This window comes from Doryrhamphus excisus, linkage group LG9 (assembly GCF_037039965.1).
Source record: "Doryrhamphus excisus strain RoL-2023G ecotype Guam linkage group LG9, RoL_Dexc_Guam_v1.1, whole genome shotgun sequence".
Lineage (NCBI taxonomy): Eukaryota > Metazoa > Chordata > Actinopteri > Syngnathiformes > Syngnathidae > Doryrhamphus > Doryrhamphus excisus.
Window position 1 is genome coordinate 5776563 of NC_136365.1, and position 18499 is coordinate 5795061.

Sequence of the window (18499 nt, forward strand, 5' to 3'; positions counted from 1 at the left end):
CGGTATGTTGTTACAGGTTTTGTGCTTTGACGTCCACTTGACAGGCTGTGGATGAATTTCTATTTAGACGGAGATCATTTTTAACATGTAGTTGGCAAGGACAAAGACTTCTTTTTTACACTGGAGTGAAAAGTTTGAGTGTTTTGTTGCTTTAAGTGTCTTCCAAATGTTCTGTTCTTAAGTGGGCATTCATTCACGAGAATAGCTGACAAGTTTTAAAGGGAAAGGCATTAAAAAAATTAAACACACACGCACTTTTGATGCCTGGCATGTGTGTTGCAGCACGCCCAAGCTTAGTGGTGCAGTAAGTGGGTATCAGGTTGTGTTTCCATCTGCTCCAGAGAGGGCTCTGATAGTCCTATTATTTAATCTGCTGGTCATTCTAGACGCCAAGAGCGCAAGACCCGTTTAGTCAGACAAAATTGAATGTTTCAGAGCGGGCGATCACCTTGACCGTTTGGCTGGACTTTGGTGCCTGGGCTCGCTCAGGAAAAAAACAAAAAACAAAACTCCAAATAAGTATCGGGTATCCGGAGCACTTTGGGAAACGTTCAAATCACACACGTACATTTGTGGTACAATATTGGTGACATAATGTATTATGACCACAACCAAGCATTACCTAATTCTAACCCCAAACCCACCCACAGTCTGAACCCACCCTAGCAGCCATTTAACAATGTGTTCCATTTTCTGGAAATTTTCACTATACGCAATAACACATCATATCACATATGCACAAAATACAAATGTAAAAAAAAATACATATGTACCATAAATGTTCCTAGTTTATTCTATTTGATTTTATATTATTATCAATTTGCACTCACTATACAAAAGTGACTAGACATTGCCCTCATTTCAAAGCATTAGCGCGCAGGCCACACAGCTAGGAGACCCGGGTTCAATTCCACCCTCGGTCATCTCTGTGTGGAGTTTGCATGTTCTCCCAGGTACTCCGGTTTCCTCCCACATTCCAAAAACATGCTAGGTTAATAATTGGCGACACCAAAATTGTCCATAGGAGGGTGTACTCTGCCTCTCACCGGAAGACAGCTGGGCTAGGCTCCAGCCCCCCCCCCCGGGACCCTTGTGAGGATAAGCGGTACAAAATGGATGAATGAATGAATGGTTGGAAAACATGGCCACCGTCAAGCAAAACGCCATTAACCATGTGTTTAATGATAATAAACACATGAAGATATCTTTATTGCATACATGCTGGCATGCAACCTATAGGCGGTGCCACAGAAATAATTTACAGTGGTGAAAAAGATGTTTAAAATTCTACTAAATTCTCTTGAAAATGTATTGTTTTACCCAAGCATTTTGAAAATTATACTCAAATCATGCTAGTACTGCAAAAATCATAATTTATGATCCGACTATTGCTTTAATTGAGGATAGGAGAAATAATTGTTCCAGATGTGTAGGGATTGCTTTGAGTTGGACACAAGAAATAATAAAAAATAATGTACATACTGGAACATTACAGAAAAACATTATGTGCAGTAAAATGAAAAACTTTTTCAATGCACTCTTCAGCAGATTCAATGTACTCTTTCATTTCTTTAGTGGATAGCTTTTGTTCCTTGGGCAACCGCCGCTTCCTACCATGTAACACTATTGTCTGCTTTCTGACATATGGCAAAAAAAAAATCAAATCCATCTGGCGGGTGTGCAGCGGTACTTTTAAAAAATCTTGTTTGAAAAGTAAAGCACGGATGGAATCCATTCATAATTGCTTCATAAAACAAAAACAGAAGTTGCGGTGAGAACTGTGCCATTGGACAAACCCTCAAAGCTTGAGTGTGACAAGAAACATCAAGGACAAATAGATGTCTGTAAATCCAAAGAGGCTTTTTTCACTTTGAACTCTAAAATATTTGGATTTTGGAGGTGGGTTGAAAGATTACACAAAAAGGACAGAAAAGAAAAGAGAAAGAAAGTTTCAAATATGCCCTATGAAGGTTTCACTCCAGTGGATACAACCTCCCAGACTGTTATGGGTGGGTCAAAGGTCACATGGCCATCTGTCATCATTGAGCTCTCATACTTCCTCCCTCAGACTTTTCCCAGTGAGCACCAGACCGTCTTTATTTCCCCATCAGCACACTCTGGCACGAACATGCCGGGTTATTCAGGGGCAAATCTACATTTTTATGAATAAATAAGGGATGATGAAGGCATTTGCCATGGGTACTTATGATGCACATTTCACTGGCATTTACATTTTAGCTTACTTGGGAGAAATCAAATGTACACTCACGCATTCCCAAAAGGGGACAACTTTAATAATAATACTGATCACTTTTGATTAAAGGTGATGTCAAAACACATACAAACCACTGGTTATGTTATGTATGAAATGTGCAAAATTTTGCTGAATTTTATGAACAGAAAGATACATGATCACAAAGCTAAATGACGGGTAGGCCCTGTCATGATAATGGTCTGTAATTATGAGCCCACGATAAATTGACATATAAGTGTATGTGTGTCTGCGCCAACCGTCTGTGCTACACAGGTTGGATGACAACAGGGTTCACACTGCATGTGTGCATTGGCTCTGAATGAAATGAACACAGAAGCGAGTGAGCATCTTCTCAGATATTAAGCCTCTTTGTGCCAGTCGGCGGGCTACACGAGTGCTAGCAGTGAGCAAGCAGATGAAAATGAATGACGGCACAAAGGCCATAGTTCAAGTAAGCATTTTTACACTACATAATTGTTTGTGTTTGAAGGTTTTAATTTAAATATAAAACGGTCTATATAATGTTGCGTCGCTGGGTGTACTTTCTGTTTCCAATAGCGCTTTGATGTACAGTTTTTGTAAAAAAAAAAAAACAGGCTGGAAAGCACATGGTTAGAGCTCACATAGTAGTTGGTTAATATTCTGCACTATACATTGGTACTGTATTGTTTGTTTTTATCCACCTATCGTGTTGCCATGTGTGTGTAGTTCTTTTGAAACCAGGAGTAGTCATTGTGACAGGCCTAATGACAGGATACAATTACATATACTATATTTGTATGATTAACAGCTCCAAATGAACTGCAAATTTAACTCAAGCGAAAAGATAACACACGTGTCACAAACATTTGAATTGCACTTTAACCGTGTTATTATGAGCCTTGAAGAGTTGCGAGCAAGTTAAGTTGAATTAATGCTTTAAGTGTAGAGGTATTTTCTGGTAATTCCGAGCATACTTAAATGCATCAAATTGTACTTGTGCATTAAGAGTTAGTGAGTGACAAGAATATCCACTTATTGTTTGTCTTTCTGTTTAATTAAGACAATCATGGGATTTTCAGAGTGTCCATGAATGCATCCCGTAGCTGTCTCATGACACCATTATCATCGTTTGTGTTGCCAGCTACTGTATTTCAGAGTATAATATTTTCAGAGTATAATAAAGCTATACCGCTGTACACTGTCTACTCTCAACATTTCTCAATATATTTCCCTTGAGAAAATATGCTGAAAGATAAGGCATCTCTTCACATTTGTGAAATAGTCCTGTACAAGAGCAGCAAATATAGAAATATACTTACTGTAAGGAACACATTCATACTGGACTTCCAGGTACTTGTATGTTCCAGGACAAGGGTCAGGAAAAACATCAGGGCCGGCTACCACTGCACACTGGGTCCGGTTGTTACATCTACAGAAAAAAAACAACAATTGGGATGTAAACAAACAATATAAACAATATAAACAGACCTTGATGTGTCCTGGTGTAAACTCAGATGCATTGCAAGCACTCAAAACAATCCAACACATAGGCAGCAATGCATCAAAGGGCCCTTTAGATTGGCAAGAGTGCAGACAGAATGGCCTTGGTGGTAGTCGGAGTGAGCGTTCCGCTAATGGAATCATCCACTGGGAAAAGTCATATGCAAGGTGGCCCACAATGGCTCTGAAGAGCTGTTGCACAAGGACACTTCTGTGTTGTGTGTGTATGCTCTTGTCTTTTTTATCTTTGTGTGGCACATCCTTTGTTATTCCACTTTCACTGTCTGGTCCACGCAAGAAAAAATGGTAGACTCTATGTGTGCATGCAGGGACAATAACCTATGCTTTAAGAGTGTTTTGACACACACTCCAGATAATGAATTCCAATTATCGGGGGGGCTCTCTCCTCTGACACAAGGAAGTATTTATCTCTCTTGTTAACACAGGTTCCAAACGGCAGCACACATATTTACACTATGTCTGTGGAACAGCGCTCCCTTGCGTGCATCTGTGTGGTTAGAAAAAAAAGAAAAAAAAAACATTTCCAATGGCATGCATGACCTTTTAAATGCAAATGTTTGCATTACAATGTTTTCCATAGTCATTCATCACAACCAATAAAGATTTGTAGGGCAGTTGGATTTTCATCATTGATGCATGCGATAACACAAGCATATACCTCAGTGGCAACTCCTGGTCTTAAAAAATAATTAGTCAAACTATTTTAGTGAAAAATATGCACACATTGGGAAACATAAAAGCCTATTTTTACGGCAGCTGAGGAGGTATTCTTTCCTCTAGTGAATATTTTCTTTCAATTAGTACAACTGTTCGACTTCTCTGTCTTTCCCTCCCTGTGCACCTGTCAAACAGGCGACATTTACATTAAAAACATTCCCATCTCTCCCATTGAGATATTTTTAATGAGCATGTCAAACCCGCCTCAAGTCTCTTTTGCTACAGTGCCATTGTGCTATTTGCATACTGTAAAATGAAATATGCATGAAAGTTAATTTAATTTTCACCTCAATATTCACGAAGAACACACAGAACTAATGTAGGCATCAGGAATCTTGGAGTCGGGTGTGTGTCTGTTGCTGACTGGTGCACCTATGCCGGTGTTATTGCACTCTAACAGGACTAAAAGTCTGTTTGTTGCAATGTCTGTCATATTCTAATAACAATATCCTCCAGTCCTCATGCTTCTCAGCCTCCCTTCTTTTGTTTCGCATCTCTGCTTTTTAATTTCTTGCCCCGGTGCCTTCATCATCGGTCACCTGTCACTAGTGCAAGTCGTCGCCCGTGTGTGTATGTGTGTATGTGTGTGTGTGTGTGTGTATCATGGCATTGGGGTGACACATGCCATGAAAAGTTGGCTGAGACTCGAATGATTGGCCCACATCAGTGAAAAAGGGTCTTGTTTAACGTCCCGCTAGCTGAACAAATGCTCCCATAGTTATGATGGCAGAGATAGCAGCAACCTGTTGAGCCTCTTCTCAACAGAAATTAGTCACATTTGCACATAATGTACCACATTGCAATTAGTAGAACAATATATTTTTTGATTACTTGTGAAAAAAGTATTGTATTGTTATTAATGGATAAGAAAAAACAATATCTCAACTTATATGTCTCTCAAATTGTTGGCTTTATTGCCATTCTACAACCTCAACCTCAACCTCAACATGATGTGTCCCTAGTTGGCTGTAATAACCTTTACTATGATGGATTGTGGAGCCACATCTCATGGCATCTGTAAAGCTGCAGTTAATTATTGTGGAGTATAAAGATAATATGCCTGCTGTATGCACCCGCTAAAGATTTTAATATTTACTTCAACATAATGACCAACATAATTCTCAACTTAGCTAGAGGGGCTCGGAAGGAAGTCACATTACATTTTCATGTTTGATTATAATATACTTATTGTCATTATATGTCATATATGTATATACAATGTTTCAGAAATGTATTAGCTCCCATAACCAGCGAACTGGACTTTTCTGAGAAGTCAGAAATTTATTTTTTTTGACAGGAATACAAGTAAATAATTACAATGTTGCATTATAATCAATAAAGAAAAATGATTTTTAATTATTACTATTGGGGTTGTTGTGGCATAACCCTAATAATACATAATACATTTGTGAAACACTTTATTTATTTGAAGAAAATAGCTATTTTATTTAATATAATGATATAAAAATGCATTTTTAGTCCATATGCGAAAATGCAGACCAGTATAGAGTTATAGGCACAATATTTTGTCAGTGTAAAGCAAAATATTTTTAATATTTATACATTTTCAGACTGGGTTATTGCATCGTGTGTGTCTGGTTATTTTATCATCCCCTATTAAATGTTTATCAGCACACACTGGCTTGTTTTACTCAGGAGTCTGACTTTTTTTTGCTAACAAGTCTAGTACAAAACATGTACTGAGAAATCCAAAAAGAAAGTGAATGAGAAGAAGCTCTTCTGACACCAAAGTCAAAAGAATGCATAAACAAGTGCACCATATTAAACAAGCAACAATGCAGAGAGAAAAAAAAAAGATGCAAATATCTTTGAAGAGGGCAAAAATGGAGAACAATTAGAGTGCACATGAGTGTGTTTATTTCAGATTCTTGACAGCTTAGGTCCCCGAACTTTTCCCGACTGAGTCATAAAGCACTGAAGGTTATTGACTAGTATTTTAATTAGAGGGTTTTGAGCAAAGATTTGACATAATCTTCCCTGCGTGATCCATCTCTCTCCGCTATCAGCCCTTCCTTCTCTGTCTATTTTTGTCTGCACCATCTTCCTCATCTCTCTGTTCTCCACACGCTCTCTAAGCCAAGATCATAAACCAATTTCTCTTTCTGCCATTGCTTTTATCCTTCCTTCACACTCTTCTCATCTGTGTCTGTCACTCCGTCTGTCTGTCTGTTCATCAGTCTCAAACAAACTTTGCCGCAGCTTCAGTACTAGAATCCTATTGCCCACTTCGCTTGTTGTGTCTTCCCTTCCTACAGTACATCGGAGCGTCGTCGTCCTTCCACCTCCTCCCTCCTCCACAGTCGAGCTCATACTGACGTCACAGTTCAGTCTGAGCCAGCAGTCTGAATCACATCCAAAAATGACTCCCTTATGTCTCCAGCACACCCCCCCCCACTCCATCTCTCCTAATGTGTTCATCCAGCAAAAATTCACGAGTCGCATTTCAGCCTTTGATGAATTGAGGTGCGCGCATATGCACCCATCTTTTTCAACATTCTTCCAATCGCAGCGATGGCTCAATTTCCTATGTCTCCAGTGTTTTGCCTGGTGTTGGCAGAAAAGCCCGCCTCCGTTTTTTTTTTTTTTTTTTTTTAATTAGCATGACCACATCAAAACAAGGCAGTGACCTGGATACAGCCTTGCCTGCTGGCTTTCTTCCCTGCAACACACACACACACACACACACACAAACAAACTAGCAACAAAGCTGAGCTGTGGCAGACAGGCGAAGACAGAGCCGCGCTGCTGCTGCTGCTGCAGTGGGTGCTGCTGTTATCATCTGTGATGTTTTCCACATTGTTTGGCAGGCCTCCCTTCACTCCTTCTCTGCCTCGCTTCCTCACATAAACATGACTGACTAATGATTTGATGAGGCTGATGGAGCGTGCGTGCCCATGTTTGACGCACGTCCTAGTGTGTGTGTGTGTGTGTGTGTGTGTGTGTGTGTGTGTGTGTGTGTGGGAGCAGATGCAAAATGGAATAAATATTTGTGTGCGTATGCATTGGTATCTGCCTGCAAGTGTGTGCGCGTGCTTGTGTGCAGATGTGCTGAAGAACTATGTAATTACAGAGTAAGTGAGATTCCTAATCCTCATGTGTTGGGAGAGGCGTCTGAGAGTGAGTGAGCCACAAAGTCTCCGGAATCAACATTTAAATAGAACAGAGCAAGAACTTGATAACATACCGACGGTTCTTGTATTACTACTTTGTGCCCAAATTCTACTCAGCTCTACTCGACTCTACTGGCCTCGATATTCCAAATTTGATTCAAGGGGAGACTGAGGGAAGTATGAATACGTATAACTTTCATTAACTCCCACATTAGATGATTGGAAGTATGTTAAAATATACAGTTTAAAGTGCCACTGGGAACACGTTCTGTGTATCTATAGCTTTAGGGCTAATGAGCTGTTTGTCTACACCAGGGGTTAGTGAATGTGACTCTTCAGCACTTCTTGTTGCCGAGCTCTGGGGTTTTTTTAACACCTAAGTGGAGAAAATGTACATTTTTATAAAGAGTTAAAATATCTGACTCAGTGCATGTCGGTTAATGCATCTACATTGCGTTCTGAATGCTGACGAGGGAAGGGGGAGGCAACTCAGTGAGACACAAAAAAAGACATCTGAGAGAGTAATATATCCATATTACTTGACATGTGGTAATTAACAAAGAACAGAAATTAGCAAATAACAGAAAATGTAGTGTTGGAAGACGTTTTCAAAAACAAGCACTGGGCTTTTTCTGAAACTGCAGATTAAAAGAGTGATTTCAGAACTATTACAGAATGTTGAGGAGAACAAACATTCAAGATGTGGATGAAGGCTCCAAACTCAAACTCAGTTGCTATAGTGTTGTGGCTAGTGATGTGTGAATCCATACTGCAATATCGATACTTCTGAAACTGGCCATTCGTGCTCTAATAAAAATATTGACATTTTCTCTACTTGTGTGCTTTGATGTGATGTATATCGTTAACAGAAATACACTGGAAACTAACTGAATTATTGAGACCTTGTTGATGAAGTAAATGATTGGTGGGAACTATTTTTCCTTCCGCCTGTGCGTACTCATGCCATGCAGAAGTGGAGTCTGTCAGTCAGTCCAATCAAAAAAAAGGAAATTATTCAGAAAATGAAAGAAACACCTCTCTCTGCAAAGACAGTCAAGGACAGGACCAATAGAATAGCAACAAACATCATGTATGTATATGTATATGTATGTATGTATATTAGAGTTCTCTTTTGATGCTAAAAGTTGCCGATACCTAGTCTGCACGTCTCCAACAGAGTGTGTGGCGCTGGTTGTGCCAAAAAATTTGACAACATTAAAAAAAAAAATAGCTCAGATAACACATAAAAATGGGTGGGTGGGTTTGCATGAGAAAATGAATCGCTTCTTTTATTTCAACCTGTTGGAACTTCCCCTGAGCTCACGCGCAAACAAACATGACATTGATCACATGGGATGCAAATGTGAGATTCCTCATCTGCAAATGTTCTGCAATGTAAGAAAAAAAAAATCACCTGAACTACCTGAAACGACAACATCGCGACAAGGCCCAGGGCTTGTTCCTGTTGCCGTGGAGTTTGAAATTGAAGATAGCAGTTCAGTTTGTACTTGTGAGAATTGACAAATTCAACTTTGTCTGAGTCGTTGTTTTACCTCTAAGTGTGCACAAAGTACAGTTAAACCAATATATATATTTTTTTACATGTGCAGCAAAGCCTGCTTTACTTGGCCGCAAGCAGTAGAGCCACCCAACTAGCATGTGTCCAAAAGACAGAAATGCAAAATGTGATGTACCCATTGATTCTATATGAATAATTCAGTGCACACTGTTCATAAACAATTTAAATAAAAACACGGGAAGTTGAGCTACATCCATGCATACCAATACAGAAAAACAAGAACACACATACAATCGCCTGCTGACTGATCCTGGGCGTTCAATAGTGTTTTTTAATGACTTGGGTGACAATATGAGATGCATCACATTACGTATAAGATTGTTAGGCGGGGGGGTGTGTAATACAAGAAGACACCCATTACTTCCATCCACTGGTGAAATTACTCAGAGCTTCATGTGCTTCTATTTTATAGACTTGTCACTATGCACTGATGCTGTTGTCTGTCATATGGTTTTGGTCCTCTTTGAAATTGTTTCCAACTTCAATGTTAAAAATGCTGTTTGTTGTTTATTGGAGCTGCAGTCATGTCCCATCTTTAGCATTTAGCTGCCACATTCTACCGCATATTTACTTTGGTTTTTTTTTCTTTTCAGTTGCGAGAACATAATGTTACACAGATAGTTCTCAATGTCCATAAAATGCAACAAAGGCACTATTGACAAATCAGTCTTTTGTGAAGCCTTCAAACATTTCCCAAGGTTAAAATCAAGCCCATAGTGTAGCACATTCTGGAAACAAATTAAGCCACAATCTTCACACTGGGAAACATTAAAGTGGAAGGACAGAGCTGTTGGAAAAAACATAAAGCACAGTGCAGTTGGTGAAAAATAACAAATGGAAGGGAACAGTGTGATTATCCTCAAAATCTCCGGGCCCTTTGGGACTCCGGGAAAGCCATTTGACAGCAGACAGTAGATATTTACTGTATCCAGCTTCGGAATAACAGTGCAGTTAGGATGACCATACACTTGTTCTCTCTGTACACACACACTCACACACACCTGCAATGCTATTACCCTGGTGTCTGCTTTATTAACGTCCTGATGTCATGCCATTTGAAGATAGACAAATAGAGTAATGCATGTCAAACAGGAGGAATACACAGCGGAGCAAGAGGCACGGGTATTGTGATTGTCAGGTGTAAGAAAAGGAAAGTATGTGTTGTTGGTGCCTGTCTGGCAGGGGCTAACGTCACATCCTGTGCCAGCATCACCGAGCTCTACTTATAAAGAAATGACAGATCTCTCACACATTCAGAAACACACACACACACACAACTGTGTGGTCCCAGAATGTATTTCTGTCAGCTTTAGAACAGCCTGTCAGACAAGCCACAGGTAAAATAATGTTGTTTTCCACACTGGGAAACAGCTTTGAAATGTGTTCCATTATTAATATTTGGCTGGAGAATGTCACTCTCACAAGTTGTACCTAACTTATTTCTGAGCATGTCGTTTTTGACATACAACATGCAATGCATTATAGATTTAGTAAAGCAGGTATGTTGTTGTATCCCATGTGGTGCTAGTGCAAAATACATGACCTTTTTGCAGCCATGCATAAAGCTTGTGAATGCGAAAAATATGCCAAACGTATATCAATAAGGGTGTCAGCATCTAATTCAATTTGTAAGAGATGCACTCTAATTAAGATCATTTGTAGGCAATCTCCAACAGATTGTTTTTCCAATGCAGTAACTAATACAGGGATGCAAAATGATTAACAAGTGGGCTTATAGCCAAGTGTAGTTTTTGAGCTCCACCATTTCTCCTCCTCCACTGGTAACCATGGCAACCTCCACCTAGTCTGAATCAGGGCATACATAGTTTTCCTTCTCCTTCCAACAACTCCGTTGACATCACGGTGTCTTCTCCTTATAACGGTGTGTCTGTGCATATTTCACCCTCTGTCTCCACAGTTGGATCAGAGACCACCTGCTTGCACAAACTCTAAACCCCACTCCCCATGCTCAAATACTGCTAACGTGTCAGACTGGGAGGTAAGTAGAAAACCAGTGTGAGTTATATAACAGTGTCTTTAGGAATTTTTGTCAACCTGATACATGGGTGCGTCTTCCCAATTTTACGCCGTGGCCTAATTGTTCAGGTCATGTCAGCGTCAAAAGGTGTCAAGTCCATCGCCGTCTGCACGCCAGCTTCTCTGACTGGATGTGTCAGACTACACCTATCGCCACTTGATCCAATATATAAATTTACTTTTTGCAGACTGTGTATAAGTCAATTAAAAGGTATAGTTCTTCATATAAACATTGTCTCAAAGTTAGAATACCCCTCAGATTTACATTTACAGTATATACAGCATATCTTCTCAAGGGCTGAATCTTGGATATCATTTAGAGTAGTCAGTGTACAGCATGAGCAGTGAATTCACTATCCACTGAAAATGCAAGTGAGATATTGTTGCAACAGCAACAAGTGAGATATTAATGGCACATGCATGGCCGTTTGCAGTTTGATAACGAGCCCAAACACATCGCTAAGATGACAAGGAAACTGAAGGTGAAGATGTTCAAGTGGTCAAGTAGGAGATGCACCACAGGCATACTAACTTTCATTCATATTGAGAACGCCCTTTAAAATAATTTACGGTTATATGTTGTTCGTACATGCCGCATGGCGGTAGAGTGGTTAGTATGTTGCCCACACAGTCAGGAGATCGGGAAGACTTGAGTTTGAATCTCTATTAGGGTAGGTTAATTGGCGACTGCAAATGGTGAATGGTTGTTTGTCTATATGTGCCCTGTGATTGGCTGGCGGCCAGTCCAGGGTGTACCCCGCCTCTCGGCCAAAAACAGCTGGAATAGGCTCCAGCATACCCGCAATCCTAATTCGGATAAGCGGCATTGAAAATGGATGGATGGATGTTCATACAAGTTGATGAAAATGATGAATGCTAGCTACCGAACACAATGACATATTGATGTAGTATGAAGTATATACTGGATATTAGAGGTGCTCTGATCAATTCAGCCACCAATCGGTATCGGCCGCTATAAGTGAAAAAGGCACAGAATTGGTATCAGCTGATTCTTGCTTTAAAACGCCAGTCACACGTCAGACAGCTTTGTCTTTGTGAAAGTGATATAAGTTTTGCATCCTGCCGAGCACTTTTTAACTCAAAAAAGCATGCATGTTTGAGTATAAAATAATATGCAGACAGCACTATTCCATATTCCTGACTTGTTCTTAAGAGCTTTTAAAGCAACGTCGGGATGTTACCTCCATAGCCTGTTTTCTGCCGTGTGTCGTGAACTGGTATGAATTAAAAAATATATATATATTGAAAGGCATTTCAGGAAGAAAAAAGGAGAAAATGGTTAAATATAGTTCAACAACATAATGGGTGAAGCTGACATTACACCGTGAGAGGAGGAAGTGGTCACACGCACACACACTGACAAGTGAAAATACACAGGCGTGTGTGTCTGTATTGTATGTACTATGGTCTCTAATTACCACAGTGAGCAATGGTGACAGTGGGACCCCCTAGGATGCTCCAGGTCATTTGCTGTGAGGGTGGTGGCAATACACACACACATAAAAGACTATTTGAAATACAGAACATATTCTGTGTTCGGCATGACGGTTAATGGAGAGAGGAGACTACGAAGAACACGAAAAATATACATGCAATACTTTTATTTTTGTTCCGATCTTCCATGACTTGAACTGAACGATCTAACACTTTTTCCGCGTATATAATAGGCCTATTTCTGTCAAATATTGTTCACAGATCTGCCTCAATCTGTGTTAGCGAGCACTTTTGCTGAGATAACAATGCCTCAGATGTCCTCAAGTGTTGAGGTATGACTGCAGTTCCTGGATGTCACCGATTTGAGTGGAAAAATATTCCTATTCTATTGCATTTTGTACTTTGGAGAGGTGTTCTACTCAAATATGAATCCCAGGGTCAAAGACATCCAAAATATCTACTCAAGTGTAAGATGTTAAACCAATATTAGATTAAAAATCATATATTCTATGTAAAAATGAAGTGTCGAATAGTCTGCTATTCTTGAGCGTATGTGTATAAATAGTGATCTGTTTCAAATGTGTGCACAAACGCACAGAGCAAGGGTGCAAAATACAGTCAAAATGACCAGGTTCTGGAAATGATGCGCACCTCTTCATATTCCATATTCAGTGTGTACGTGCTTTTATGTTAGAGAAATAATGTGTGTGTGCATGCATGCGTTAAAAAGCAGGCATGTCCATGCATGCATGTACTTGCTCACTGGCGTGTGTACACACACACAAGTTATGTGGTTTTGAAGCGCCCGATTTGGTGTGGGGTCATGTGTGACTTTTATATTTTGTAAAGATACATTCCATGTGATACACCCCATAATAAGGCAACACACTTCAACGTCAGCCTCACGTTACCTCTAAGCAGACGGGGAAAAGAGCATGAACAACTGGAAATTCTAAGAATAGTTGACATTGAAAATAATTTTAAAAAATTGACAAATACAAATTTCAAGGAAATAAAAAAGGCTAATTTTGCTTACCTATTGTCAGAATGTATTGCTTGAAATAAGAAAATGTGTCTAATTAATCGGCAGGATGCAAGGACATGATGGCAGGCTGCTTTCAATAAATTCTTGAATTAACAAAAAAGGTCAGCTCACAAAGAGCGGCATGACACACAAAAAGGCAACGTACCAAAATAACAAAGAACGCTAGGAAGCACCGCCACAGCCAGCATAAAACTCACCATGGGACCTGGACACATGAATGCAACCCCCCAAAAATGAACTCTACGAGTAAATGGAAACACAGCTAAAAGATATGCAACTGAATGCATCCAACACACAGGTAACAATAGGCCATGGAAAACTAATGAACCGGCAAATAGCAGAAGCCCCTACTGAACTGAACAGAACCCTAATTACAAATCCAAGACAATTGTACCCCTCAATTCCCTCTCACCTGAGTAAATGTACTGCATTCAGTCCGATTGGAAATAGAGGTAAGGCAAATAAAAAGCAACACACAGGACATTGTCACAGAAAAAGTGATAACACATTTGAAACACCAAACTGTCATGTGGAACACGACAACCATAAAGTAACCAGAGATCCTGGTTACATAATAGACCCGTAGGATTAAACAACTTGAAAATGAAAATTGCTTTTTTTTCCAATCAAAAACTTCCACTATGTCTGTGAAAAGTTCAACTCAATTTAATATCTAAACTATTTCCTATTTACTAAAAATGTTAATGGCTTTATTTAATAGCATTGAGGACAGGGTGGTTTTCAATCCAATATGTTTTATATTTAATACAGATGATTTGATGTGGTTAGCGCGCAGACCTCACAGCTAGGAGACCAGGGTTCAATTCCACCCTCGGAGTTTGCATGTTCTGAATGCGTGGGTTTTCTCCGGGTACTCCGGTTTCCTCCCACATTCCAAAAACATGCTAGGTTAATTGGCGACTCCAAATTGTCCATAGGTATGAATGTGAGTGTGAATGGTTGTTTGTCTATATGTGCCCTGTGATTGGCTGGTGACCAGTCCAGGGTGTACCCCGCCTCTCGGCAGAAGACAGCTGGGATAGGCTCCAGCACCCCCGCGACCCTCGTGAGGAAAAGCGGTAGAAAATGAATTGATTTGATCGAAGTACAGTAAACCTCGGATATATCGGACTCGGATATATCGGAAATTCGCTCACAACGGACAGATAAAAAAGAACCGATTTTTCTGTAATGCATTTCCAATAAAAATTCATTGCATATATCGGATTTTTTATAACGGATTTCGCCTATTTCGGACAAAATCTCCAGTCCCGTTCCAATGCATTTCCATTAAATTTCCCTGGCATATATCGCATGGCCGCATCGTGGCGCTCCGATTCACTGAATCAGGCCGCTATACGACGTCATTTACAGCATTGCCTGCGCGATTTATATTCACGTTTATTATTCAGATTTAGGACAAATATAAAAGTGAGTGACGTCAATAATACTAGCACAGCAGTGAATGAGATCTTAACCTCACTATTTTCCGGTATACGCATATAACGGATTTCGCTTATATCGGACAAAACCAGGGGGACCAATTGAATCCGATATATCCGAGGTTTACTGTATTACCATTTACAAATGATACCTGTCAGTCAAGCATTCATTTGAGTATGGCTGATATGTTTTAATGAATCGATCAAATGGGGCAAACGTGGCCATGGCATTCCTTTCATCTAATTTTGTGACTGGTACCCTGCTAAAAACCTGAACTGGACTATTTGACAGCTTATTAAAAAGTGTCTTTTTTGTAGTTTGCAGCATTTTCAGGAATTGTTTGCAGAGGGAGCAAGCAGACAAGTGTGAAAGGACAGGGAAGGGAGGAAGAGCGCGAGGAGGAGACCTGAAGGTGACAGAAGGTGGGAGAGGCAACACGGGGCTGTCGAGAGGAAAAGTCTGTTTGAAGTCTGCAAGTAATTTCCTAAAACCTACTAGCTGTGAGGGAGGCAGCCAAGTGGTGTTTTGAGTGTGTGTGTATGTGAGTATGACTTCACATTCACCATCATGTCCACAATTTGCGCCTCAAGTGGTCCATCTTGAGAGAGGGAGCATGCTGAAAGGTGGCCATGTAGCACTCAAGAATTGGTAAGGGACAAGTCGTGCATTGTGAAGCGTATCCTTAGAAGCCATCAAGCTAGTTTTATGTCAACACAAGAGCATCACTTGAAGGCATTGCACCATTTCTGCTTGCAGCATTCCGCTATAGTTTGCCGTTGAACTGCAGCAAGCGCCACGCATCTCTGCCGCCTCCATACAACTGCCCCCGGGGACGATTTAATGTGCACCAAACCAATCTATGCCATCAGGGCTTCCTTGAAACACACTAGGATCTTGAATTACAGGAAATGAGTGTGTCGTGGAGGGAACTAAAAAAAAAAAAAAAAAAACAGAAAACCTCAATAGGCATTTTGAAAGAGTTGTCAGTGACTCACTCAAGTGACGCCTATATCCTGCCTTAAAGAAGATAACTTTCATGACTGCCGTTTTGTTTCAACCTTCAACCCAGCGTATCCCAAAGGGGAGATCATCTGGGAAATGCAGCGATATCAGGTCCTCCCTGGGTTGCCTGAGAAGCCTTGTGAGACCCTCTGGTGATATGAGGCTTTGATATCAAGACCAATTATGTGGTATGGGCGCACACACGCACACAAATACAACACATGCTCACACACACACACACACACCCACGCACACACACAAAGAGGCTATTTGGCCTTGGCCAGCCATGGAGGAGGAAACAAAGCGAGGATGTGATAGCGAGGAAGCACTGGGCAGGCAGAACATGCTCAGATTTTATCAGGCAGTTGAGTTGAAAGCCAAAGACGATACAGATGTAGAACGAGAGAAGAAAAAAAAATGGACCAAATGGAACTCAACCAGGGACATTTTGGAAAATAGAAATAAAAATAAAATAAAAAATCAAAAAGTTACATTTAGTTTAGTACAACCATTCACACTCACATTCATACCTATGGACAATTTGGAGTCACCAATTAACCTAGCATGTTTTTGGAATGTGGGAGGAAACCGGAGTCCCCGGAGAAAACCCACGCACACACGGGGAGAACATGTAAACTCCACACAAACATGCCCGAGGGGGAATCAAACCTAGGTCTCCTAGCTGTGTGGCCTGTGCGCTAATCACCGTGCAGCACTAAACAATTAATAGTAGTTCTGAAATATTACAGATGTCACAAGATTGTAAATTAGTCATAAATTAGATGCATTTCTGTATAAACCACAGAGTTCAAAGTTTAGGGGAAAAAAAAGTAGCAGTTTCCACCCCGGAAATTATATCATTGATTGTGACAACATATTCATGATAAATACACACATAGGAAGCAGGAGCTGTTTCTGGTCTGAGTCACCTCCTAACAGAGGTTCCCTCAAGATTATGTTTGGCCTCTGGCTCTGCTAATTGGAGCTTAAAGTCTGGCGTAGCCCCTGGGCAGTGAAAGCTGTGTGTGACACAACATGAATGTGTGTGTATGGTGAGCATGTATATAAATTATGGATGGCAAGTGCTGTAGGAAAAGTGGCCACACAAGCTGCAGCTGCGAGAGCGCGCGCTGAGGGGAAGCAACCCCAATCAGGGTGGCGTCACGTGACAAAGACAGGTGGCTAGATAGAGATATCATGCAGGGGTGGGGCGAGGATTGGAAAGTAGCACAAGTGAAAAAAAATAATAGGAGGGCGGGATGTGATGTGAGGAAATGAAGTTATTCATGGTGCCATAATGAATTAGTTCTGTTTGGACATCCTCATTACACACGGCATTGCTTTTTGTTTCGGCTATAATGTTGCAGTTACTTCACATCAGGACTCTTGTGATGGATTTACACTGCAGGTTTTAATTCCCAATTATGATTCAGTGCCACGATCCAATTTGTTTTTGACTGCCTATTTACATCTGCTTTCAAGTGACTCGGATTCAATATCACTTTGCTTACATTTTATGTATGTAGATAAGTGGAAGTGGCATTATGCAGCGTCAACACTGACTCTTCCCACCAGTTAACCTCAGCATTGCACTACTCAATTTCAAGGGCGTCCAGCTCGCAAGGACAGAGCGTTTCCTTTCTGTCAGCTTACATTGCAGTCAGATTTTAGATCAGATGTTCATCCACATACGATACGAGGGCTACGGTGTTAATGGTAACTAATTAACTCCATTAATCGTGTTAAAATGTTATGATGTCAGAAAGAGGCACAGTCTAGTGTGCCCCCCAGAGTCACACAGACTCTGACACTCTTTTATTTGACTTTGAACGTATTAACAGTAGTGCAATTCCGTCTGTCTGTTAACAACACTTCCACTTTTTCACTGTGCATTTACGGACACTCCGAACAGTGAACATCACAGCAACATCTTTATTATGTCTGTATGTGTGGTCTCAATAAACAGGAAGACAAAAACTAATATGTTATAGGGCATTTAAGTGTAAATCCCAAAAAATACACTCAAAACATGTGACGTCTACTTAAATGATGTGATGTCTTTGAACACAGCCCCTCATCACTCATAAGAACATAGTTATAATAAGTTCAGTTCTTTTGGTGCATACATATATATGTACATTTTTCATTTATCTTTCTGTTAATAAAATTTCATGAAAATGGCATAGTGGCAAATGGTGATAAATCATGATTAAATAATTTGAAAACTGTGATTAATATCAATAACAATTAATTTTTTGGCTGCCCTTACTATTCAAATTAATGTTGTTGTTATTGAAAGTATAGCAGTATTTGCAGTATCATCACTTATTAAT

The 18499-nt window shown here is 40.2% G+C and overlaps 1 protein-coding gene across 5 annotated transcripts in view; it reads right to left on the reverse strand.

Moving 5' to 3' along the window:
* adgrl3.1 (adhesion G protein-coupled receptor L3.1) overlaps positions 1 to 18499 on the reverse strand; it is a 156984-nt gene that overhangs the window by 83086 nt on the left and 55399 nt on the right. For all 5 annotated transcript variants that reach the window (XM_078793289.1, XM_058085631.2, XM_078793288.1 and 2 more), the window contains exon 6: positions 3556 to 3665. In XM_078793289.1, coding sequence (XP_078649415.1) covers positions 3556 to 3665 — 110 coding nt within the window. The remainder of the gene's footprint in view (positions 1 to 3555; positions 3666 to 18499) is intronic.